At 36.3% G+C, this 27674-nt stretch overlaps 1 protein-coding gene across 3 annotated transcripts in view; it reads right to left on the bottom strand.

Moving 5' to 3' along the window:
• Nucleotides 1-497: 497 nt before the first annotated feature.
• Nucleotides 498-27674, bottom strand: part of LOC150085345 (uncharacterized) — a 139180-nt gene continuing 112003 nt past the window's right edge. The window contains exons 3-7 of one of the 3 annotated variants that reach the window (XM_090373167.1): nt 11330-11441; nt 8457-8538; nt 6986-7035; nt 6494-6719; nt 498-2167 (exon numbers count right to left, since the gene is read on the bottom strand). In XM_090373167.1, the coding sequence (XP_090229293.1) occupies nt 1965-2167; nt 6494-6719; nt 6986-7035; nt 8457-8538; nt 11330-11441 (673 nt within the window). In that variant the 3' untranslated portion in view covers nt 498-1964. Of the gene's footprint in view, nt 2168-6493; nt 6723-6985; nt 7036-8456; nt 8539-11329; nt 11442-27674 lie in introns of all 3 variants that reach the window. The other 2 variants (XM_090373166.1, XM_090373165.1) reach the window with 2 other exon arrangements.

The following is a 27674-nucleotide window of genomic DNA, read 5'->3' as shown; positions in this document are numbered from 1 at the left end:
GATTGTAGTTTATTGAACGTTAACAGTTACTCGGAATTTCTTCTGATCTTGTTAACAAATCCAGGAATGGAGGAAATGTTTACAAGGGTCGTTTAAAAAGTTTGTATTTTGACTTATAAGGAAATATGATACCAAATTTTAAATTTACTGCCAGTTTTATGATTCTTCTTAGGATTTTGTATTGAATTTTAATATTTTTCTTAATTGGGTCTTTTTTTTTTTGACAAGCAAATAACAGTCAATTCAACTGCAATGATGAAAAGCATATTTAGAGTTACAAATTCTAGGGGTTTTTCTTATTGCGGATTAAATATGCTTTTTTTGACTCAGACACGAAACCACTAAACATAATCTGTGGTTGTAGGATGAAGAAAGAAAATTTTCACAGTGGAATAAAAGCTATAGAATATGTCTGGATCAAGTGCACCTCGTTGAAAAAAACTTAAGATGGCACACTTCATATTCAAAATACAAACTTTTTGAATGGCCTTCTGAATTGAAAAGAAAGTGCAATGAAACTGCTAATATACAATTAGAATATTTTACTTCAATACGTGCAGTGAAGTTTCCAAACCTACCAGCTCATCATCAGTAACATTAACGTCTTTAATCACATAGCTCTACTTAGTGAATATTCCATCATATAACCATTCAATAAAATTATATATAAATTCAGTTCCTACCTTTATTTTTCGATGTATAATGAATGAAATAGAACTGCATAATTATTAAAACGAAGTAAAAGTCTAAAAATAATCAGCCAATATATTAAGACCGATTCAAGAAAGAAAAAATAGTGCTTATTACCAATCCAAATTTGAATACTTTCATTTGTTTTATATCTTATATCCTATATTTTTCGTATCTTCGCATTCTTGTAATTATATAAAACAAACCTGATATTGAACTGTGAAAGATTTGAACGTTTGAACTAAAACTAACTTTACAAAACTTAACAAAATAATATACAATTCATTACAACTCCAAATCTAAAGTTCAAATAACGTACGTTAATGTTGTGTTCGATAGGACCAAAATTAATGCTGTTTCTTCCAAAACGAACCCTAAATTGCCATTTTCAAGTTATTGTTCCAAAAATATTATAAAATAAGGCATTTGGTCTGCATTTTTGTAAAAATATTTTTACACGAATGCAATTTCTACATACTTACGATGAATAAATACGTATTTTAAATCGCACTTAATTTTGTGAACTTGTACGAGCTCCAGCTCGTTGTAAAGATAAATGCAGCACATCCATTTGTAAAAAATCTGCGTGAATAAAATAGTTATTTTATAATTCCATACTTAGTTTTTCTAAAATAATACGGGAGGGTTTTTTTCGTGTCTTGGAATTATGTCAAACAAACCTGATATTGAACTGTGACAGATCTTTAACGTATCTTGAACTCAAGGTATAACTGCAAATATGAACATATTCAAATCGTGAAGAGAATATTCAAGAAACAGCTTGTAGTTGGTTAAATTACAGCTATAAATAAATGTGCATATATAAAACGTAGTTCTCATGATGTGTACAGCATGCACTCTCAAGGCATATGGATACAGCTTCAAAGATAACACTAGACGGTGATGAGAATCATTGCAAGATAGAGGGTGTAGCGAATTTGTTAAGCATTTTCGGGAATCAGATGATTTAATAGTCGACAAAACGTTTACATTTTGTTATAAACCTACTCATTTTCTTTCAAAGTTGTAAAATATTCAAAGTATCTCTGATAAGCGTGTTTATTAATTGTAATATTTTATTAATATAATCAAATGGAGTGTAATATTAATTATATATCTTAATATTTGTTTGAAATGCAATTACAGAGTTTGGTGGGAGTTATATTAGCATTTCAAATTGCATTTATCCGATAGAGATGAATAACCAAAACGAAATACAACATGAAGTTTAGGAAGACAGGTATAAATTAAGTGGACTGCACTTAAATGGTATATTATTGCTTTAGGTATATTCCTTGAGTCAGATCACTAGGATCAGGAACCTTGCAAATCCCAACGTTTGCCTTTTGCGGATCATTTCCTTTAACTTCAACGAAACAGAGTAAACCTCCAGAACATACACATGTATCCCAGCACTGATGGTCTGCTAGTATTTTATATCCTTCGCATATCCCCTTTTCAGCATTACAGCAAAAGCCTGAAAAGAACACAAATAATATATATATATATAGATAGATATATAGAGAGAGATTTATCATGCTTCAGTTTTTTACAACCAGTAATCCAGGGGATACTCGTCAAATGAAATAAAAGATAAACCTGAAACTAAGAAAATTATTTTGAGGAACATTAGGACAATTCCGTCCTTTTAACATTCCTGGTGTACCAAGTGAAGTAGAAAAGTGTGTGCTGTAATGCACACACTTTTCTAGTCAACTGCTTGGCTGACTAAAAACGTTTCTCTTAGAAGCTAAAATCATATTCTATCATATTTGGACTTATCATGGAAACTTTAGAGCAATTACATTTAACAGGTAGGTTCGTGACTTGACTTTTCGACACTATACATTGTGAGCAAGTGGAGTGAAGTTCTACAGCATCCCATTTTCTGTTTTATTATGATTTTTAGTCATAATAAAACAGCAAATACAAATGCAAAGATGGACTGCAAATGTAGTTATTGAGAATGACATTATAAAAGTCGATTTAGAGAGACAAGGCATCCAGCGATTAATCACGTAGTTAGATTAGTCCCAGGTTGGAGCTGATACTTAAATTTTGGTCATTTATCCAGTTATTCTCCACTGATTACTTAGTTGCTGTGTAATTGGTACATTTTCATTCTATGAATATCGTTACGTTAACTATCTTTTGAATATTTCGCGAATATATTCAACTGTATTGTAATATAAAGAGATTTTTCAATTACTGCGAATATCTGAGGATTATATTTTCAAGTAATATAAAAGGGATATCTTGAATCAGTAAGTCTAATGTTTAAGTGGGTAGCTTACACTAGTACAGTTTATAGCAGTTCAAGTTATACTGTATTATTTTTTCAGTATAGCACAGTTCAAGCTACTCTAGCTATACTAAGCAGTAAACATAAGGAAACTTAATAATAAAGCACAATAAAAAGTTACATTGTATTATTTTTTAGTATAGTATAATTCAAGATAAACTAGTATGAGTATAATAGCGTATAGTTCGAGTTCATAATTAAAACATATTTATTTCAATCCAAATCCTTTTTAAATTAACAGAAATTTTGGGTTCCAAATAATAAATTCGTGTAAAATTATTTTTCTGAAAAACAGATAATGCTAACGTTCTTTTAAAATCTTTAGAGCTATACGAAGAGCTCATGCTTTTAGAACTTGTAAATGCTTATTACAATCTATTAGTTGGTGAGCGTTTCTGATGATTCACTATCATTTAAAACATGTCACTGGCAATGAAGCTGAGGACGGTTGGAGAATCAGAAAGGCGATAATGTTGTTCTTAGATCGAGGAGAATTAGTTCTTTCTTCAGAATCAGTAACAGTTACTGTTTCTGTTAGATAGTATAACTTGAAAAAATATCTTTGCCACTCATGAATGTTACTTTCAGACATCTGGGAAGGAATTCGCAGCATTGCACAAAATTTTCATGCGTCCAGATAATTTGGCTAAGTTATCCTTTTTCCGATATGTGTGACTGTCAAACTTTGAATTAAGAAAAGGTCTATGTTTTTCATACAGCAAACAGCAAATCGACCACAGAATATACCCAATTTACAGACCTAATATACTGTATATTATAATACTGACCTCCTCAATACAGGCACTTTCCAAGTTTGACCGAATTGGTAAATTTGTAATATCATTAATGACAAATAAACCAAAAATATAAATATCATGTATAATGCTGCTTAAAAACAATTTTTTTTCTTTCTTAATTGGCTTGTGTGCCAAAAAGATTGCTTACCATTGTCTAGAGTCTAAAAAATTGGTTAAAAATAACCTTTATGCTATTACGCCACCATTAATTTAATTTAGAAATAAATGCAAAATAAGTTACTGTCAATTCAAAATAAAACACTTCAGTGTTTTATCTCTAATGGAGAGTGAATTATTTTGATAGAAATGTAGAATATAGGAGCTGAGATTGAGGAAATCACCATAGAATCATTCTTTTCTTCTATTAATATTTGTAATAATTAGACAAAAATAGATTGTAGACAAGATACTTATTGAAGACCTTTAATATTTATTTCCGATTTGAAAGATTGTTCAACAGCTTCGATTTTTAAATTGATTAGGTAGTTGATTGTTTAGAATCTATGCTGAGCCTGTGTTTCTGGATGAAAAGCCAAGTTTTTGGGAGTGAAAAAAAAAAAACGTACAACTCTCGTCGGAGACAAATCCATTATAGTATAAAAAGCCCACAAAAGTTCCTCCTGCTAGCGAAGAAGAGTGATTTGCTAGCATGTGAATAAATCTATAGTTGATGCAAGAGAGATCACGAAATTTCTGCATCGACAATTACTTTCAATCAGCGCCCCAAGAAAGGATAAATGTTGACTCTTTGTGTACCTAAGGCAACAGGTTATCAATCTTTCTAAAGATTGATTCCATTTCCCTCAGCTACTGAACCATTAACGGTTAAAAGATGTAGTCGGCATTAAAGTGTTCTTTGATGTTGTCACGTCTGAGCTCATCTATCTTAATACATCGCAGAGTGAGGTAGACAAGTGTACACAAGAGGCCATGGAAAGGAAGCTGCTCATTCTTGTTAAGTTACTAATGGCAGTAATGAAGTAGAAAATTCGCAATTTCACATATGATAATATTCATTTCATTATTTCAGCTATGTATTAGAACAATTTTAAATTAATTAAACGGAATTAATAATTGTACATAATTCCAATAATCTAAATTGCTGAAAAGTTTAGAAATATTATTGTGGAATCAGATTTGAAAGGGCACTTATGAAGCCACTCAACAGCGAGCAGAATACAGACATTATCTGGTGTTGGTTGTGGTCCTGGTATTATATACTGGACATGGATACACACTTTCGCGAGATCGAGCAAATAAGTCTCTACAAAAAATACATGGTCCATTGTTAATTATTGCGCTGGTATTTAGTTTGCGGAGATCAGGAAAGGTCCCAAAATTTTCTAAAAGGAGGAGGGGGGGGGAGGTGTTCCGGGGAATCGTAAGCTTTAATCATCATGTAATAGTAAAAAAAAAAAAAAAAAACACATATTACTTTTATCATAAGGAGAAAGGGGGGGGGCTGTGAAGATGTAGCAACCAATGACTATAGCTAAGTTATCACCATCATTATGAATTATCATCATTTGTAATTTTTTCTCCAGCAGATGTAGTTTCAGTGGCTGTTGTTGTTCAGTATTAGATGCACTTGCGACTTAGATCATATTGCACTATCGTGTATCGTGTGTGTGGACTGATAAACCAGAATAACTCACTTGGTAAATTAAGCTCTTACTTCGTCCGCCTGGGATCAGCAACTACAGCCTCGATTGAAGAGATCTTTAAAGATTCCTCCAGTCTATGACTCCTTACTTCTCCGATGTAGTGGCAAGTGACTAAACTATACTCTCAGAGGACGCTTCGGTAGCCCAAACAAATTGTAGTTTGAAGGGACAAAGTTTGGACTCTGTACATGTGAAGAAAAATTCTACTCAACAGCTGCAAATGGCTTAGCGTTGTGGTGAAGCCAGCATTTCTGGCAGGTGGCGACTGTTTGTTTGTGTCGGTGTTTTTTTGGTGGTGACATGCAAAAATTGTATTACGTTTCGCAACTGAACACTCTTCTACTGACGTCACATTCAGTTCTGCGCAGGTAGCACAGTGGTATCATCACTGTCCTCTCCACACCGGGTGGAAAAAGGCCCGGGTTCGAATCCCATCGATGACGACTTAGGAACTGTAATGTGGTTTTTTCACTCCGTGGCTGAGTTAGTCGGTCTCAGGCGTAGATAGCAAGGTTTCCTCCCCAGAATCTGGGGTTTTTCGTCCAGCAAAACAAACAAATCGACCAGAGAAAACACGCAATTAGCAGACACGCAGCGCGGCATATGAATTTAAATATTCGGGTGGCTATAATAGTTTGTTTTTTTGTGACGTCACATGCATGTGGAGAACTCTTCTGGTTGTTACTGCTTCATACTTTCTTCTATATTATTTCAGGAAATAATGCTTTCTATTGTCAACGTCCTCTTCCTGCTATTCTCATTTGTACCTTATCTTTTGCTCACCCATTCTATCACTGATGTGGTCGTACTCAGGTGAACAAAGCTTACTAAATAGTGAAGGGTTGAAGTTTGAGTCCAACTTAATGCCTTAGGAAATTTTTCTTGAATACTAACCCATTTGGTCTCAACCATAACCAAAACTTGAACATATACATAAAAAGAAGATCAAAAAAACACATCCATAATTTTGAAATAACCTGAGATAAATTAAAATATGTAACTATAAAGAAGTAGCCATTAGAATAATAATAATAAGTTACCTGCTTCGCAGTCTACATGCGAATTACATGGAATAACAGTATCGGTTTTTGATTTCTTGTCTTCTTTAGAATCTACATCGCTTGGACTGGTCGTAAAGCCAACTGTGTTCTGTTCGTTGTTAACCTGAAGTCCATTTATATCAGTAGGACCACTCTGAACTGGAAGAGGCGTTGTCTGTTCCCTCATTTTCTCACCCCCATCAAAATCAGGAATTCCAATAGATTTCTGCTGGAATGGAATATGATATTGAATTATAAAATTAGTTATAATAACAATAAAGGAATATTTAATTATGTATTTATTTATGTATTCAAGCTATTTTTATATAATATACACATATTTGTTTTTCATTTCCAAATGATGGGAATAAAAAACATCATACAACGCGGCAGAATTAATTGACTTATAAAATTTCAATGATATATTAAAATTCGAAACATATAAGCGAAAATTTTTCCAATGTAAATAAAAAGAAAGAAATCAATACTTACCTCTGTATATGCCTCTAAACCTGGTTGCTTTTCTTCGCTGGATGATTTAACTGGGGAAAAATTGCAGAAAGCACTATATTAACATTCAACTTTTGTTAAATTATACATTAAAATATGCATGGTTGGACTATTTTATTATAAATTTGTTTAACAGTATTGAGCAGATCACTACCTACTCCATGTAAGTGCTAGAATATGTACTGATTTCAGTTTGAATGGGAAAATATTTCTCTGTTGTGCTATTTCCCTGGTACCAAAAAACAAATAAAACGATTGTTATATAGCTGAGAACTTATCCATTTATTGAAGGCCAGTACATAGGGCGCAGCCAGGGACATTCTTTTACTTCTAAGTAACTGATTACTGGAGATGAACTTCCATGGCTTTAAGGTAGCGAAATGAGATTCTAGATACTTATGTTCTCCTTTTTTCAGGAGTAATTAGTGCAGACTTTATTTCAATGGGTCATAATGCACGTACCTGCACAGCTTTCTTGTGAACAAATACATTTTAAGAAAAAGCATCTGTATGGAATGGCCCAACTAGATTTCCAGATCTCAAGACCTCAACCTTCCTGCCACAGACCATGCTTGAAATTCTTAGGCCGGAGGGTTGCTAGTCACAGCCGTTCCCAGAAATCTCATTAAGCTTGTCAGTTTTTGTGCAATAATTGGAACTGATGCCCACTTCCACCACTAATTAACAGTTGTTAGCTAGCGGAGTCGATGTCACCCTTTCAACTGCTGTCCGCAGGTTCTCCAAGGAGATCACAAGCAAAAAAAAGCGTTTCCATGGATTACCGATCTTTGGTCTCTCGTGACGTCATCTGCATAATTCTGTGCAGTTCGAAATCTGTTCGTCCTTTGTTCATTATTAAAACAATTCTCTCACAAATAACGTTTTGTTATAATTTAATAAATGTTTTTGATTTATTTATGTTTTTGTGTTTATTCCTGAGCACCAATGTATACTGAACGTGCATAATAATCATATAAGCTCATAAAAAATACCACGCTGCCATAACTCTTTCAGTAATTCTCATATTTTATGTCCTATAAGAATCACTGGCTTTATAGAATGGTGGAAAAATTCTTCAAGGTATGAAGAATTTTTCCAAAAAGTTCAATGATGGTGAAACAAATAACGGCCACTGGTGGCTCAAGACAGTTTTTCTAGGAGGAGAAGGGCATATAACTGTAGTAAAATATTTCTAGGGAGTATATAATAATAATGATATATGTGATTGACAGTACTTGAAAATGAAGCTGGAATTTAGCTTGGATTTGTCTCGAATTTACAAAGGGTTGAGTCAGTTTTCTTTTTAATCGACTATATGTGTTAATTAAAATATAATGCATGCCATGGTGATGCTTTAACTCTATTTATGTTTCTTTACAGTAAAATTACTTTTTCATAAAATTATATTTTAATACACTGTTAGATTGACGTCATGCTTATATCCTTAACTCACCTTGAATCCATTCCTTGTTCGTATGTTTCATCGACTTTCTCTCTAGCTTGTTTTCTCGAATATGTTTTCTTTCAGATTTACCCTATGTATAAAATTAAATATTATTATAACACATAATGATATTTACTGAAGTAACGTGACATAAGCACTCGTCAGAAAGCAATAGACCTTATTGATCGAACCTTATCGATTATTATGTTTAAAGAAAACTTAAAAGTGGTTGTCTTTATGGTTTTCGGGGGATGGGAATAATTTATAACTCAACAATAGAGGAAAAAGTGTGAAAGAACGAGAACATTTACAGTAATCATGAATGAAATTCAAGATTATAATGTTTCTTTCTTTATAATGCTTTCTAAAATTATGAATAATGGGGTCATCAATATAAATGCCTTTTTGAATCCAGTATATAAATTCAAAAATTTAATTTAGTTCATATGTCAACGAGACAGCTATTTCGCACTAAAGCTGATCATGAGTCTGCTGGTCTTGATTAGAGGATAGTGGCGTAACTAGGGTGAGGCAGGTGGGGCACGTGCTCTGAGCGCCAAATTTTTTTTTGGGGGGGGAGCATTTTATGGTTAAAAAATGCAAAAATTCCAAAAGAACAGTTTTCAAGGGTGCGCCATTTTTTATTTGCCCTGGGCGCCATCAACCCTAGTTATGCCACTATTAGAGGATGAGCCTTACTCACGAGGAAATATTTAACTGCTTCATCTCATCACAGAAAGCCGACTTTGCATTCACTGTATAAAATCACAATCAATATAAGTCAAAGACTTTTGTCAGCTGGTATACCCATCACACAGCAATTTTGAAGCGGTAATCAAAAATAGCACTCCTCATGAAATGGAACGCAATCCATATACAAGTCTATGCAGTAATAGAATGAACAGGGTATGTAGCACCCTTTCATTAACTACTAAGGAATACACAGTTCAGTAGCAGATCAGTCTGAACCATCTTCAAGAAGCAAAGCAGTGATTCACTATTCAACAGTCGCCATCACAAGCAGAAGGGTCGCCGTGGCGGTCTAATCCTCCGCAGGAGCCTTTAGTTTCTTTGACACGAACCCAGCCATCCAGAGACGCTGGGTGTCCTTCAAGGGTGATGGATCACAATTTGAAACTCAAGTCCGGTCCTAAGTTCTGCCCCCTATTTCAACATCGAGATCAATTTCATAGTTGGCTCATCAATTCATATGTGAAGAGTAGGCTGAAAGGTTTGGGACTAAAGTATGATCCTGTAGAGCTCTCTATCTGATGTCATTGGTTTCATGCAACTTATGCATCATCGTTGTATCTCATTAAGTATAAATAGAATAACTTGTTGTAAGATATGTAAATTGAATTGTATTTCTAGGATTTAGAGTTAAAATTCTAGTATCTTGTACAAATGTAAATATTTACTTCGTTAAGTTTATTGGAGTTTTTCAAAACTGAGGCTTGGATATTTTTCCTCTAGTTTTTTTTTTTTTTTTTGCTGGCTTCCAGGTTTGGGCAACCTGGAAGCAGGATTGCTGGCACCCACCGGTATTGCACTATCTCCGGTGGGTGCGGGATTTGTGCACAAGGCACTAAAGGTGATAGAAGACCCAGGCCCGGCTCCTTGTGCTTGGGGAGTGGGCACCGGGCAGCGGTTGCCTAGGTGTTGGATCTCTGGTGGCGAGGTGGACTGACACAAGCGACACACCATACACTAATAAAGCTCTGCAGAGTTTCTGCACCAACACAGACGTACAAGGTGGAGATAAGCTTAGGCCTAGGAGCTACCCTCGCCACACACACACACACACACACACACACACACACACACACACACACACACACACACACACACACACACACACACAGTTTATATAGATCGTATACTACTGTACGAGACGTTCTCCAGTGACAGACAACTTCCGATCTTCTATATAAAGCAGCCTCCAGTCAATTGTTCGAATGAAGTGCTACTCATGTTCTACACTAACCAAAGCAGGACCAGAGTCATTCATTCCTCAGGTAGCCCATAGGTTAGTAACCAGAAGCCGCCAGAACTTTTCACCATCACAACAAAAATTGAAATGCCTATGCCCGTTTCCAAAGAGCAATGTTTTTCGTCAGGTCAGCCCACAAACATCTGCACAAAGGCGCGTCATTCATCTTACAAACCACCCACTGCGGTTTCAACAGGAGTAAGAGCCCACCATTATTCGAAACGGTTACCTCACATCCTGTGCTCACCCTGTTTCAAATTTCCATTTAGAAGGTTGCTAACCAGCCAATAGAACCAACCCAACACGAATTTAGCTGTGAAGGGTATCATATCTATCTATGAATGCTAAACATACCTAATTACTGCACCAGAGGAACATATCCTAATACATCGAAAGAGGCATGGAACACAGTTCTGTGCAACGCAATGAAAGCCAATAGAGTACAATAGATGTGTTTTAGACGATCATTGCACCACAATGGGATGCAACTGAGGTGTAGGCAGAAAACAAGCTTCCGTTGCATCACAAGGAACACTTGTAATTATTTTTCGCTAAGAATGAAAAACTTGAGGTATGTCCATGCTACTTGTTCTTCATTTCACATTCTTACCTAACTTCTTTCAAAATAATGGTAGGCACACTGAAAACTGAATTAACCCATTTATAATTCAATTAATATCATATTCTCCTTGAACGACAAGGGTTAATATTTAGATAGAGTTCCTCAAGGTATATGTACTTTGCACTTTTCTGTAAAAACGAAAACAATGATATATTTGACTTAAATGCTTATGAGAAAGAAAATCTGGACATCCATAATTTTTCTCTTTTTCGTAATTTGTGAACATCAAGGTGATGCAAATGTGTATAATTAAAGGAAGTTTGCACTTACTTTATCTTGCATCTGTCCATCATGTCTATGGCTTCTGTGCTCTTTTCTGTATCTTCTGTCCAATACAGTATCTTCATCATCTTCATGACTATACCTGTGACTTTTTGGTATCCTAGACAATAGAGAATATTAAGATAAATCATCACTCGTAATTGAATTTCTAAACTTCTGAACAATATGCATTTATTCATGAATTCTGGTATTTTCCATTATCGTAATTAGCTAAGATAAACTTAAAGCCATGGAATAATAGCGTTGTTTAAAAAACTGTTTAGAAAATCGAATCTATAATAAAATATCCTACTAAACGAGAATAGCGAACATAAAATTAATGAAAATTACTGCATTTATGTCCAAATTGAAACCTGATGGAAATTTTAATAGATGTATTCAGAAGCTTATTACTTTGGAAATACAATGTCGTGTTAGGTTACACTTATGAGCATTTTATACGTAAATTCGCTGTGTAATTTGTGATGCAATAAAATGTTTTAATTTTAATGATAAAAATGGATTTCAATATAAAATGACACCGCGTGAAATTGGAAGTCAAACTTTTCAAGAATAATTCTGCTTATGAGATACGTCAAAGCTTAGTTACCAGTTTCAGATAAAGAAATACATGACAGATAATTGTAGTTTGCTACCAAGTTATTTTAATATGAAAAATGCTATTTTTTAATTTTGTAAGGAGTAAGAAGTGATATGAACTAGTTCGAATCAGTGATAAATTCCTGTCATTATATTTAAATATATTATAATTATTACACTACAACTACAGCCACTCTATTTACCATCTAACGAGTTGTGGCATCAGCTGGCTGTCACCCCATTCCCCGTTGAACCATTAAAGCACCCAGAAGGAATGATCAGAAGTGCATGCACAAAGAAGGTTGCCGTCGTGCTTACCGGCCATTGCGTCGATTACCCCTGACCCCTGCGCATCGTGAACAGCATCAGGAATGGTGCCGCGCATGGACCACCGTGACACAGAATGACGTCAAGTAAACATCGGCGATGAATCCCGCTTCTGCTTGAGGGTCTGATGATCTCAGCACACTCGTGTGGCAACAACATGGTGAACGCAATGATCTTAGAACCATTGTTGAACGCCATACTGCGGGTCCTACTGGCCACTATGCATCGAGATTCTAGAACCCGTTCCTCTCCCTTTCCTTCTGAGGTACCTGACGCCATTTTTGAGCAGGACAACACCCAAACACATGCCTCAAGGGTTTCTTCTGAGTATCTTTGTAGAGTGGACGTACTGTATTGGGCAGCCAGGTTCTCGGATTTTTCCCCCCATCGAGTACATATTGGCCATGATTGGACGCCATCTACAGAGCCAGCACAGACCAGGCATGTTCTGCGGGACCAGGTTGACAGGCTTGGTGGGAAATACCGCAAGAGGCTATTCGATACCTGCACAACTCAACGCCGGGACACTTAACTTAATGTATACGCAACCGTAGTGAATTTACATCATATTGATCTGTCCATTATAAATATCATTTTGTGTCAGATGCTAATGTGTGCGTTTACACACACACATTAGCGAAACCATTACGTTTAAGTAATGGTTTCACTCATGGCCGTAAGTTCGCCAATAGCCGATTCTAAGAAAATAAAGCCGACATCTGGGCGTATATTTCCCTTCCGTCTCTTCTATCTATAAGCGGTGCAAATTTTAAGTGCATCCTCTGTGCAAACCTGCAGAGAACTCTCCTTGGACTAAATGGCGAAATTCCAAGTGGATGGACAGACAATCTACCTTACAATCTTCTTTGATCTTGTTTATGGCGACGTTATAGATTACTCAAGACTTGAGTAATCTATAACGTGTCTGGCATGCATTCAATAAGGAATTACTAAAATCGAATGTCCTGAAACTAACAGAGGTCGAGTTACGTGTATCGGACGATCGAAATACAGTACATAAATTACACATTGAAGAAAAATTTGTTCCCATAAGTGCTTCCAAAATTTTAAATGATCAAAAATTCAAGTTGAAAAAATATCATTTAAAGATGAAATGCTTCATATGTGTATAACGACTATGGATACCTAGAAAAGTAGCTGAATCCTTCAATAAGTTGAAATGCAAGGAATGGATTCCTTTAAAAAGTATACCACCAGTTTGGGAGGAAGTGACATATTTTTATCTATACTCGCATATGTAAATATATTATTTATATGGAATTTTAAATTGGAGAAAACATTATTTATTATGCTTCCTTTGTTTCAAAATTTCACTTTAAAAGAGTTGAAAGAGAGCAATGATGCTGGACTAAAAATTTTGTTATGATCGGTGGTCTCCCGAAGTTTGTGTTTCTTTGAAAAAATTATGCAGTGGCCAGTTTATTAGACACATCCCATGTTTAATGTACAAGCACCATTAATTAATTAATTCTAAAAATTATAGGTCTGAAAGTCTACCTTAAATTATTTCAGTTCACACTGTACAATTTTTGACATCTCTAAAAGTAATTAAATCATCATTGAATTGTGAAGTATTGTTTGTCTACTCGTCCACCGATGAGAAGGCAATAACCCTTGAAACAGCCATAGTAGTTTCAAGAGTTATTGCAAGCTCAAGTAAAACGTTACGTTTTTTTTTTAGAGAGCTTATTTTTAGCGTAAACACAGAAAATGTCCTAGCAATAACTTTAAGGCACATGATGATTGCCCTATCTACTTGAAGAGTCAGAAAACTCGTGAAGATTCAGCATATCATTTGCCAATAGTATTTTTAATTTGCAAATGTATATGCTGATTAATTAGTTTTAGAAGTTTCATATGCCTAAGGCTTTATGCTCTAGATATATATAACGCATATATCTAAAAACAAATTAAATTGTATTTTATTGATAAAGTTTTACTAGTGCCTTTCGAAGACTCAGTCATTATTAATATATCTTTATAAAGTGCTCTTTGATTTATCCATTAACTTAATAGCATTTCATTTTTTTGAGGACCACTATTGGAAGTACTGTAAACAGAAGTCCTCCGGCGGTGTCATCCCAACGTTCCAAAGAAATGCTGCCTGTGTCTCGTGCAATTTGCTCACGTTTGATTTTATTGCATATTCGATAATTTTTTTTGCATGTTTTCATATTCTGCTAATTAATTTTAATTTATAATAGAATAGTCAACTACATTGCATTTATATTGAGCCTGTGATCTGGTCACATTAAATCTCCATCTTTTTTCTGCTGGATAGTTACTTTTTAATACTTTTAGAGGTGTTAAATCCAAACCATTTTCTTTTCAGTGTACGACCCTACAAGGATTGACATTAAGAGATTTAACAAGGCGCTAATTTCATTAAGTATGTTATTTTATAAATTCTCCTGACTGCTTCTTTCTAATCTGGAGGTATCATCTAAATGGCCAAATTACAACTGTAAATTCTATTCAGTAGAATTTGTTATTATTTTAATAATACACCGCTGAAGAAAGGTAAAAAATTGTTTACTTGATTGGTTGTTCGTTACTTTTAATTTACACCTAGGAAACTAAGCCCATGAAGATTCAGCATATCGTATCAGTAAATTGCATTTATTCTGCTTGTAAGATCGGTTTGTATGTTTTGCGAATCGAAAAAAAAAAATCATGCCTGTGTTCGAGACCATCTAACTCAGCCAATGTGAACAATGCCATGAAATTCATCCAGTGGAAATTGGATTCGAACACATACCTTCATCACATAGTGCGGAAGATCAGTGAAGTATGACCACTGTTCAAGAGAAAAGGCTCTTTATTTAAGGTATATCAACATTAGATTATTTCGTAGTAAATGGCCTTTTTCCAATTATCAATAACTTTTATTTTATGCTAACACCAATCGGGGACAGGATTTGCTGGTCTCCAGTTTGTTAGGAGATTATCTGCCTGAAAGACCCAGACTTGGACTTCTTGGGTAAGGAACTGCTGGCATCCACTAGTATTGCACTATCTCCAGCGGATGTGGGATTTTTTGTGGTTTTGATTACCATACGTGACAGTAGGAATCGTTGGTACCATACGACTTGCCCGGTTTTCTATAGCTGCTGGATATAGCCCATTTAGGACAGTATCTATATAGTTGTGACCCTGCTCCTCGCGGAGTAGAACTTTCTCGACCACTGAAAAATGTTCTGCTTGTGACGTTAACCTCCTTGAAAATAGGTATAATTATTTTAATGATATTAATCAAACTACTTGAACTATGAACAAGTTGAATGTACTTGTAATTATCACTGAGGTGTAATATAAAATGGGAACTATCATCTTACCACTGTAGATAGTTAACTGTTTAAATTAACACTTTTAATTAGTGTTTTATTTACTTATCCCATTTTAATTTCTTTTTAATATTAGCGAATTTTTTTCCACATTCATATATTTCATTGATTATTAATATTAATAATATTTACAGCACTTGATGTATTCACTATGTACACAATGGTATTATACCTGGATATTCCAGAAGGTATTCGATATTTTCAAAGAAAATATGACATAAAACTGACTTGGAAACACAGTTATTACTTTTTATTGGCCAGAAATTAATATTATTTTAAATCAAAGCACTTTGAAAGCCCCTCCAAGTGGTTTCCAAGGCCCTTGGGCAATCTCATATTTTGTTATGCTTCGGAAATTGCATGGAACTTTTATTATAATTACATGATACGTTATCTGAAAGTATCTCGATTGGAAGCAAATTAGTTCGACCATCATTACTGTTGTGAGGATGATTATTCTAAATTGAGTTTTATCTGCTTTAAAATACTATTTCGGAGAAAATTCACACAAAAATTGCAAAATTGATTTCATCATTGCGAACATTAAGTGCGCTGAAATATCGCACTCGAAACTACTCCAGCAATATAGATTAGAGATAGTACTCTTTACGTTACGTTAATTGGTTAACGAAAGACCATTAGAAAATATACATACAGTTTTTTTTCCGGTAAGAATTCTTATATAAATCCAGTTTAATGAATGCATTTCTAGAAGATGCGCAAAAGGGGATAAATTCGAAAGAAAAAATTTGTGAGATACCTTTACATGAAAATACGGTAACTGAAAATTAAGTGTGTACTAAGTTTGGGTGATCTAGGTGATCACCATACTGAGTACACTCCTTGACACAACCAGGTAGCCAGAATAATACATCAGAAGCTAGCAAGGAAATACCAGCTGATTAAAGAAAGTGTACCCTATTACAAGTACAAACCCCAGGTAGCACTGGAAACTCAAACCCACAAGCTGTACTGGGACCGCGCCATAATAGCGGATAAGTAAATCCCGCACAACAGACAGGACATAACCCTTTTGGACAAGAAGGAAAAGGCTACCTATCTGATTGACATCCCAAACACTGGCAACCTCCAGAAAACCCATGAGGAAAAAATCAGGAAGTACATGAACATAAGAGAGGAGATCAAAGAGATGTGGCATATGCAAGAAGTTACAACCCTCCCGATCATCGTGTCAACCATAGGCATGGTGCCATAGACCCTACTTAACAGCCAAGCAGCAGTAGGTCTCTCAGCGGACACCTACAAGGAACTCCAGAAAGTTGCAATCTTGAACACCTGTAGGATAGTCAGAGAGTTCCTCGACCAACAGTAACAACAATCCTGTGTGTGTGTAGCAATACCCATCACGAGGTGGAAACCCTAATCATGGAGAATTAATATGAGAAATAATATAATAATAATAATAATTCTTGATATTCGGAAATAATTTTCAAAAAAAAAATGGCTGTCTTCCTCTAGTGAAATTATGATCCGTCATTTGCGTATCGATAATAAGTATTAATCATTTGTATAAATGATTTTTATTGAAATGCTACTTATTTATGCACGAAAGAGGTCAAATTTGAAAGGAAAAGTTTATGAAATACATTGACCTATTTTTTGCTGAAACCTTTTGATTTTATGACGGCCTTCGATCTTCGCAGCATACTCTCGACCAGCTTTTTATAAATGTCAGGTGATATGTTCCTCCATTCGGCCTTTAACGCAGCCACCAGTTCGGCCTTGTTCTTTGGGCGATCTCGACGTGCACGTACTCGACAGTCCAATATATCCCAAAGATGCTTGATAAGGTTCAGATCAGAACTCTGGGCTGGCCAATCCAACTTTTCTACGCCCATGTCCTCAAACCACTCTGTTACGACTCGAACAGTGTGGCATGGTACGTTGTGTTGCTGATACAGGTATGGGCCTTCCCCGATGAATTGCCATAATTTTGGAAGTGCATAATTGTCCAGTATGTCCTGGTATTGCACCGCATTCATGGTTTTGTCGATAATCACTAATGGGTCCAAGCCAAACGAAGAAAAGAGCCCCATACCATGACACTGCCTCCACCAAACTGCATTGTTGGGAGGATACAATCAGGAAGGAACTGTTCCCCTGGCATTCGCCACACTCAGAAACGGCCATCAGACTGGTAGATGTGCGAACCTCGACTCGTCCGTTCATAGGACTGTTTTCCACTGCTCTAGAGTCCAGGATTCGAGCTCCTTACACCATGTTAATCGGCGTCTAGCATTTGTTGAGGTGATCAGTTCTGTTGAACTGTTGAGGTGATTCTGTTGAACGTGTCATCTTGCATGCCCACTTTTGCAATTGTCTGTTCGAAGTCCAGTGTGCTTATTTATAGCAGGTTCTGTGACGTGTTTCATGCATAGGACCTGTTTCCCCATCCATGGAGGGGTGTGCGGATATTAATGGTAGGGCAGTGTACATTTTATATGAGAATACGGTAACTGACAACTAAAAAAAAAAAAAAATCCTCGATTTTTAGATGTAATTTTCAAAAAAAAAAAAAACATGCCTGTCGCCCTCTAGAGAAATTACAGTCCATAAAAATCTGTCATTTTTCTTTATTATGAATATTTACACATGAATTTTTTAAACAAATGCTTATTTATACAAAATGAAAGTTAAAAAAAACAAAAAAAAAAACGTTGAAAGCCACCAGCTTTTGTTAACTAATTTTAAGTACATTTATTGTAAGGACTTTTCTAAAATGAAAAACTGTAAAATATTTTTTATCTGAAATTAGAAATTCCAACTGCTTACAGATTGAGAATTTTTTATTATTTTTATTTTTCTCTCTGTCTCTCTCTCTCTTTGGAGACTTGCACTCGAAAATAATACGTACTGCGTCTTCATAGAGGTAGTAAAAAATAGATTATGACGTCACAAAATCGTCACAGTCAAATTTTAGAAACTGCATAAGACATTGATATACAAATTTTTTTCTTGTTATTTTATAATACATTAAGCTATCCAAGTAATCTATTCTATAATTTATTAATACATTTTATATACCATCTTCTCAGAACTCTTTGACCACCATTAGTATCAATGACCAACTTTTGAATGCTCAAAGATCATTTTATTCGTATTATGAATCACAAAAGATGCTATATGATGGTAGATTCGCCTCAACTTCTTTTTTTTTTTTTTTTTTGATTTTATATATTTAATTGCTACAAAATTACTTAGTAGTATTAATTTAGCATGAATCGCAACCGTTTTCATAACGATCATATCGAGAAATCAGAGCCTCACAACATTTCTTCAGTGATCAGACCAATTCGCGGGTGGCCAGTTCAATTCGTTGCTGTAAACAGTAAAACCAAATGCGTGGAAAAGACTCGTGCATGGCGGGTCATTGACAAATCATGTAATTGGGCGATAAAGGTAACGCATCATATTGCAATCTCCGACCGTGGACAGAATTGTCCACGATCGGATATTACAATATTGAATTGTGCTGTCCATGCAATTCTTAATACATATTTATGGGCAGTATACTGAATTACAAAGCACTGAAACGAATAGAGATGGGTTATAACGTATGCATAGTTTCATATTTGAATAATTAGAACGATGTTAATAACTAATTAAAGTGGCCATTAAATTACTACACGAGTGACTGCTTCCGGCAAGTTCTGCCAGATGGAATTAATTGCAGGTCGCACAGCGGCCTGTTTTCTGATAGCTTAGTTCAGTAATATGGCCACTGCCATTATTTCACAGTAACAGTAATGAGCACTTAATTTTGTTTTTTCGTTATATAAATTGAATCATTATGTGATAGTAAAACGGTCGAGTTAGAAAATAAGTTTACTGGAAAATATTTGATGACATCAAAATGCAATAATTCCTGTTTGGTTCAACGCGCTTTTTCACTCTCAACTAACCCAGTGTAAATTTATTTAATGGTCTGTTTTTGTACGTAATTCTTAAACCCAATGATGCTCATCCCAGGAATCTCAGGAGAAAGTTTTGTTTGTTTTACACTGGTATGTTGCTCCTACACATAAAGATTGTTATCGTAAGTTTCAATTAAGGGATGAATGGATCGATTGAACCAGGGATCGCTATTTTTGAAAAAATAGTAATAATACAAAGAAAGAAAAATAGTAAACTACTGCTTGAGAGTTGTATTAATACACAGCCGAAACGGGTTTGTGTTATTGCAGTTTGAGCGTTGTAGAATTTTTCGAATTTTCACCTACTGTCCTACCAAAAATCATGGACACTCCATCGATTTCAATGACTACGAAATATGCAAATAATTTTTAATATGAAAGTGATCAGGGGTCTAGATAATTGTACTTCAAACGTACACAGGACGATGAATACACTGAAAGATTTATAGAATTTCAGCAGGGAATGATAGCTGGATGTTATATGGGGAAAATATCCGCGTGTGCTTCAGGAATTAAATATTCTGAAATGGATAATTGGAAAGGTGATGAAAACATGTATGTCCAAAGGTGACAAGGTCAAGGTGTATTTGTTTTAATTGCGGTCTCCAGGGTTTCCCCTATATGAAGCTGTAGCATCTGAAAAGGAAAAGGCCAGGCCGGCAAGTGTATTTATGTAGGTGTGTAAATATATGTCTTGTTATGTTGGGTGTTGAGTGCCGGCACCTGGCGACTCCGCAGCTAGGGCGCAGAGTACACCTGGTCCCCTCCCCCCTAACTCCAGGTGCGCCTCCCCTTGGCCAAGTGGAAGCGCACAAGGGTCCACTTTCTAGCTGAGACTCTTACTGCGGCTATCAAGCAAGGCTGGGAGCCCCAAGGTAATCAAATAAAGGAAATGGGATATAGAAGGAGTAGTATGGAAAATCGAGAGAAAGGAAAGCGTCCAGTGGTGAGAGTGAGAAAAAGAAACGACCAGGTAGGTGTAAGATACTGATTAACAGCAGCCGACGCGCCTTGAGATGGCTGGTTACAGCATTTCGCCATCGGATCCAACAAAATCTGAAACAGCAAACAGTTTTAGGCATATCTCTAAGTGTTTTCCATGACACATAGAGAAATGCATGCCATAAAAACGTCCACATTACGAAGCAAGAGTGTGAATACGCGGCTTGAAGAGAATAATATCGGAACATTGCAGTGGCCAGCACAGCGCGGACCTCAATCCGATTTACATCTCTGGAATGAACTTGAACACAGAATTAGAACAAAGAACAAAACGGCCCTCTTCATTAGCGGCGCTCACGAATACTCTAAAGGTGGAGTGGAGCATAATACCATTAGCTGTCTACCAAAATTAGTAAAAATTTTTCACCAAAGCATTGGAACAGTCATTTAGTAGGTGAAAAGGGGTCAACACGCTATTATTAATTTCTTTGAATGTTTTAGTTATAACTACACGTGTCCCTTTATGGGTATATAAAAAAGTTCGCTATCGTTTTGCAATAAACTACTTTATTGAACCGAACAAAATATGGTGTTTCCACATAACTTGAAAATATAAACTACTTTGGTTAGTATATCGAAAGTTGGACATGTCAACTACTTCTCCACGTAATCACCTAATTTATTAAGGTACTTGTCGTAGGATACATCACATTTTCTATAAATCTGGGTGGAATGGTTTTCACTCTGCTGCCTAAACCATAGTTTCACTCCCTATTGAATCTCCTCACTGTATTGACACCACTGACTGGAAAGGTATTTCCTTCACCTACCGTACAGACGGATGTAAAAAAAAAAACCTGTCATATTAGGGCAGCCCGAGAATTACCTTATCTACGCGTGCGTATCACGGCTTTAAATTACATGTGTTCTATGGGCGGGTTGCCTGTTTTGCTGCATCAAAAACCCGAGTTTCCGGGGTGGAGGGAAAGAACCTTGCTGTCCTCGCCTGTGACTGCTTACCGACGGATTGAAAAAACCCAGAAAAGCTCCTCGCATCATTGAATGGAATCGAACTGGAATATTTTCCATCCAGTGTGGAGAGGACAGTGATTACAATTACTGTGCTACGGTCGAAGACATGGTGGAAGTCATACGGGGGACTACGTTTGGCTTGTCTGGTGGTGGTCAAGAATCTCCCAATTCCATGAGATCCTGGATTTTAAGACCTTGGGTTTAGTGGTAACTGGCCATTAGAGGTGATGCACTGTTATGGATCAGTGGCACTCATTGAAAGCAGACTTGGTTGCTTATTTTATTTATTCTAGCGAACTGCTGCCTTCATTTTCGAGACCAGCACTTTTGATCCAATAAAGATATTCAACAGATGAAAAAGTGGATTTTTCCAGCAGGACGCATCTTTTTACCCCAGTATTATATTAAAAAGTTGATTTTAAGCTATGACAATATCTAAATAAATTGGTGATTATCTGGAAAAGTGGTTGATATGTCCATCTGTTTATATATAGTGTTTCCTTCTATACAATAAACTACAAAATGTAGGGAATCCATCCAGTATTTAATGTGTTTGGCCCTCTTTCATAATGAGATGCTAGTTTTTTGTTTTTTTGTTTTTTCAAACTGCTTCATAACACAACGTTGACGTCCTACACCTTGTATTCAGTTACGAACTCCTATTTTTCCAAGATCCATAGCTGAGCCTGGTTAATTATGCAACCATAGATTTTCCAGATAAATAAGCTTCCATTTCGGCAGTGAAAAATGTCAGAAACAGAGGGCGAGGTTGGGAGGGGGGGAAGGAATCTCTCTTAATATTGATAGTATTTTTTGCTGCTTTTTTTCACGTTTTCCTTGCACTGGTTATGAGACAGTTTTCTAGAAAACTTGCGTTGAATTTGAGAGAAGATTTATGATATTTATGATGGATTTACTACAGCACTGGTGGCAAGTCTATTTACGTGCGCTCGTGCTTAACGTATGCGCTGACAGATGTCAGTATTTACATCGCCCTCATTTCTGAAAATTGAATGAAGTCATCGATTTACAATAACCCGATAGAATTTCGAATGAGTAATTGACGAAATATTTCTAAACGAATGTCTCCATCTTTATTTATCATTATTATTCGGATAAAGATTATTGGCTCAACAATTACAGCCAATTGAGTCTACCTAAAAACGAAACCTGTATGTGTTCTCAATTAACGAGTGAGCACTTTTATGCAATTAGAAATTAAAAAATCATATGCATGGTATTTTAATAGAGTAAGCTTAGTTTATTCGTTTACCGCTTCTGTGGCCATATAGCGCTTATTTAGCTTTTCATCCAGTTGCCAGTGTCCGGATTTAATTTCCGTTGGAATTGGGATGGTTTTATAGAGGATGAATGTTTGTGTATATTACGTTACCAAAATTATGCGAATACCCCATTTAATGTAGTGAAAGGACAGGTTTAAAAGTGTGAAGGAACAGCAAAAATATCACAAACAAGTAGAATGAACTGTGGCAAGGGATTTAACTCTAGGATGTCGTGTCAGCAAATTCTCATTGCTTGCGACAGCCACACGTTTAGTGCAGGTGTGCGTAAATAGCCAAAATAAAAAAAATATATTAGTTTATATATGCAGTGCGTTAGCAAATAGTAATAATTCATGATTTTGTAATTTTAATTGTATTGGTACGATTGCAATTTCACTACTCTTTTCAGAAAATCTCTGAAAAGAGTAGTGAAAGAGAACCGAGAACGAGGTCTTTGAAAAACGTTACACCGGAGCTCCACGTCAACAGGGCTGCCATAAATGCGTTCAGAACAGCTCACAAGCTACACATCACATCAACGAATGATAGATGTCATTTGCTGTGGTACCTAGCCCATCATTCTTGGAGCGATGAGTCGTCTGAGACGGTCAATCATCTATCGTAGTATATTGTCATACTATCTATCTATATATATTATTATATATATATTGTCATACCACTGGGCCCTCAGCGAAGTTCGGTGGAGGTGGAATCATGATGTGGAGCTGCTTCACGCGCTTCGTATTCGGAGTGCCAAACATCATCAATGTCGAGTATTAAACTAATAACCAGGTCAATTCCGTGTGCCCACACTCTGGCAGTTCAATGGAATTGGGCTGCCCAAAGTTCCAGCACGATAATTTTCGATCCCATAGGAGTTCAGTTTAGTTTTCCCAACGGTACAATTGCCCGACACCAATTTCCCAACAGTAGGCTTGCCCGACAACGACTTGCAGACATCTCACTTGACAGATAGGATTGATTTTCCGACATTCCATTTGCCCGACAGCAGTGTTTAACGTTTAACTTCTCTTTTACGTATCAAAAAGGTAATCAAGAACAACAAACTCGATGCATAACCAACAAAACCATCGCAATGACCATTGGGATAGACAACAAATGCCACCAAATACTGTCAAACTTCATCGAGAACATAAGGAACAAATATCATTGAGAACGAAAAGGAAAAATGGACATTACGTGCACATTGATAATATGATTATCAATAAACTCCTCTGACCATATGATTATTAATGACTACTCTGACTTGGAATATAAACAGAAAATTTATTATTTTATTTTTTGACGTGACACATCCTTGGGGGCATCTACTAAGTAAATCTGATCGGTCACGAAAAATGCGTCACGAAAGTGATGTCATCAGCGACTTCCGCCAAAGGCTTTTCCCACGCTCCCACCGTGTCGAGTACGCACTAGTAGTGTGATCAGAGTACATGACGCATTTTTCGTGACCGGTACGATATCTCGAATTCTAACTTTTTAGAATTTTTGAATAGTATGACATCACAATCATATTTCTTGCAGTTACTATGCATTTGGTGTGCAAATTTTAATGACTAGTCAGATTTTCACCTGTAGCTTCTCATAGGAGTGGCCTGGATATGGGAAAAGCAAACCAAAGGAACCTCGTGAGCTACAGTAATGGTGAAGGAAACAATACCGACACAACAACGGAAACAAAACGGTACAGAGGGACTTTATTCAAAAATGGCAACATAGCACTGGCTGCCAGATACAGATGCATCACTGCCAAAGATGGAACAAAGGGAAGAGATGCTCCTCAGTAGGAAATATGGCCACCTGTCCTGTCCATACTTAGAACAATGTTGTTGATATGTTCTTGCGGTAATCGCCCATTCCTCTATCAGCGCCATCTTCAGCTGGTGAACATTTTCTGGTGGGTGTGGACATGCCGCTAGGCGTCTCCCCAGAGCGTCCCATATGTGTTCGATGGGCTTTAGATCGCAGAAAACGGGCAGGACAATCCATATGAACAATATCTTCAGTTTCCAAAAGCATATCAACAGCTGCAGTGCGATGGGGTGTGGCATTATTATCCATAAAAACGAACTCAGGGGCAATGGCACCTCGGAACAGATGCACATGGGGAAGGATTATCTCAGTACAGTAGCGTGCACCGGTTACAGTACCGCCTTCCAATATCTGGAGTTGCATACAACCATCCAAGATAACGCTTCCCCAGATGAGAACACCTCGACTGCCACATCGATCCCTTTCAGTGATATTTGCAAGGTGATACCGTGTGCCAACCTCTCGCCAGATTAGCTGACGTCCAGAATCTCTGCTGAGACTGAATCTACTCTCATCAGTAAAGAGCACCTTAAGTAAAGATTTTGTGGTTGTAACCTTTAAAAATAGTGTTGGTCTTTAAGCTTTGCACATCAGCACATATGATTGCAACAATACAAGTATTTGACATATGACTACAACAATACAAATATTTGTCAACAATTTCTTTTTACGTCTTGCATTTTCGTTACATTCCATTGTATGAAATAACATGCGTATGTCATTTCAACTACAAGATCGGATACCTCAATCGACACTGTTTTCCAGAGACATTTAGATAGGTTGCAATCGGAAGTATACGTCTCTTACTTTAGTTATCATAAATCCATTGTATCTTGTCTTCCAGCTGAAATTAAGGAAATTTGTGAATGATCAATAATATTCGTATTATTGTTTTGTATTATTACAAAAGCTCTTTTATTTCTTAAACAACAAATCAAAATACCTAAAAGAAAAGCGAAGGATGGTTAAAATAAAACCATCTACCCCGCGCGTTCTCGGCACACGTGCCACTTTTTTTTTTTTAATTGTTATTTTAAATGCACCGCTTTTAATAATCTGAGACAGTGACACTAATATTATATTAGAGTCACCTGGTAATTTCTTATATATAATTTCTTATATACCCACGTGTATTGTGTCTGTAAATTGCGCGTGTTCTTTGGTCGATTTGTCTGTGTTTCTGGACGGAAAAAACCCCAGTTTCTGGTGGGAAAACCTTGCTATCTACGCCTGAGACTGACTAACTCAGTCACGGAGTGAAAATAGCGCATTAAAGTTCCTCGCGTCATCGACGAGATTCGAACCTGGGCCTTTTCCACACATGTAGGGGGATGATGACATGCTACCCGCGCAGACAGTAGCACGTCTACAGGAAAAAATTCCAATTTTCAAATAAAAAGAACAAAATTAATCAACATAAAGCAAACGAGAAGTAAAATGTATAACTGGGGAAATGCTGATGTTGGACAAATGTAGTGAACGGCAAATCGTACTTCTCTGCCCTGTAAACTGTCGACAAATTGTAGGTATCCAAAACGTAGGCTTGAATCCAATCAAACAGCTGAACTCTGGGATAAGTTGGAACGCTTGATCAGGGTTTAGTCAATGCAGCCCTCTTCCACTCCAAAATTGGCAACTGCATCAAAGAAGGAACAGACATAGTTTGATGCTATGAGCTATATGGTTGAAAGTGTTGAATGAAGAATCGATGCTGCCATTGGAGCCAAAGTTGGTCATACACCTAATTAATGTGTTCTTTAAAACTCGTGTTTTGCCAAACGTGCTGGGAGTACATACTTTTATTTTCTCTGTAGGCGAATAGAGCTTCGCCATTAGACAGTAATGTCTGTTACGAAGGCGCAAAATTAGGATAAATTATAAAATTTTAAATATACGAGGTGTAGCAATAAAGTTCCCTGACTCGTGTAATAAAATAACACAAAGTGAAGGAGCTCAAAAATGGTTTTATTTTTATCCATACTAAAACACCCAGCACTCCTCTCCATGACAATAGTCGAGGAAATTAGGATTGCCTTGACAAGTACAGATGAAGTCTTCGCATGATGACACTCTTCGTTGCTTCTACTCATCCGTGAGGCTGTGCGGCACAAATTTTGTGCAGACCTTCCTTTTCCCTAAATCTATAAGCAGAATTTGACGAATTGTCTTCTTAATCATATCCAACTTATCAGCCATCATTCTGAGGATTAAAGGACCACAATTTCCCGAACTTTTACAACTCTGTACTCATTTCGAGAGGCTGACGGATGCCCACTTCCTGAATCATTGTGAACAGCCTCACGCCCGTCTTTGAACCGTATATACCATTCAAACACACTGGTACAACTTAATGTTTCATCACCATAAACAGTTTTTAACACTTCATACGTTTCTGTTGCAGATTTTCCTAGCTTAAGCAAAATTTGATATTCGCTCGTTGCTTTATTACAAAATGACAAATACGTTAATGCTACTAATGAAACTTGTTGATACTTTCAACCTGTCAGCCTACTGGACAATCTTTGTACCACCATCTGTTGGAAGAAGTTTGAACTACAACATACCACTTCCCTTTTATTTTCAAACTTATCGAACGTGGCCGCAACAGCACCAGTTCAGAACTTTTTTGCCACACCTCGTACATACTTGACTGAGCTAAGAATTAAATAATTGAACTGCAAACATAGGTGGAAAAGATTACATTTTCTTGTGGGAAAATACGTTATATACAATGATGCTAAGTTGTTTATTTCCATCCAAACTGTAGAGTTGATATATTACACAGAGCCCTGAATTTTGAAATTTCTGAATTATGAAAACAGATCAGCATTTTCATATGAGGAAACAGAATGGTCGTGACTTCACAGTCCAAGGTGATTTCGGGTCTTTCTCTTTTTACCTTGGAGTCGCCATTGTTCATAATTGGGACAATATTTACGCCATGTTGGACATAATGCAGAATATGCTACCCGCATATTTTGTTTAGATACATTTTCAGATACGCAGGCTATTGTTCTCCATCCGGAGATTACTATAT

Source organism: Mastigoproctus giganteus, chromosome 5 (genome assembly GCF_048544385.1).
Source record: "Mastigoproctus giganteus isolate SK-2022 chromosome 5, ASM4854438v1, whole genome shotgun sequence".
In the NCBI taxonomy this organism is placed as follows: domain Eukaryota; kingdom Metazoa; phylum Arthropoda; class Arachnida; order Uropygi; family Thelyphonidae; genus Mastigoproctus; species Mastigoproctus giganteus.
This window is presented reverse-complemented; position numbering and strand designations above follow the sequence as displayed.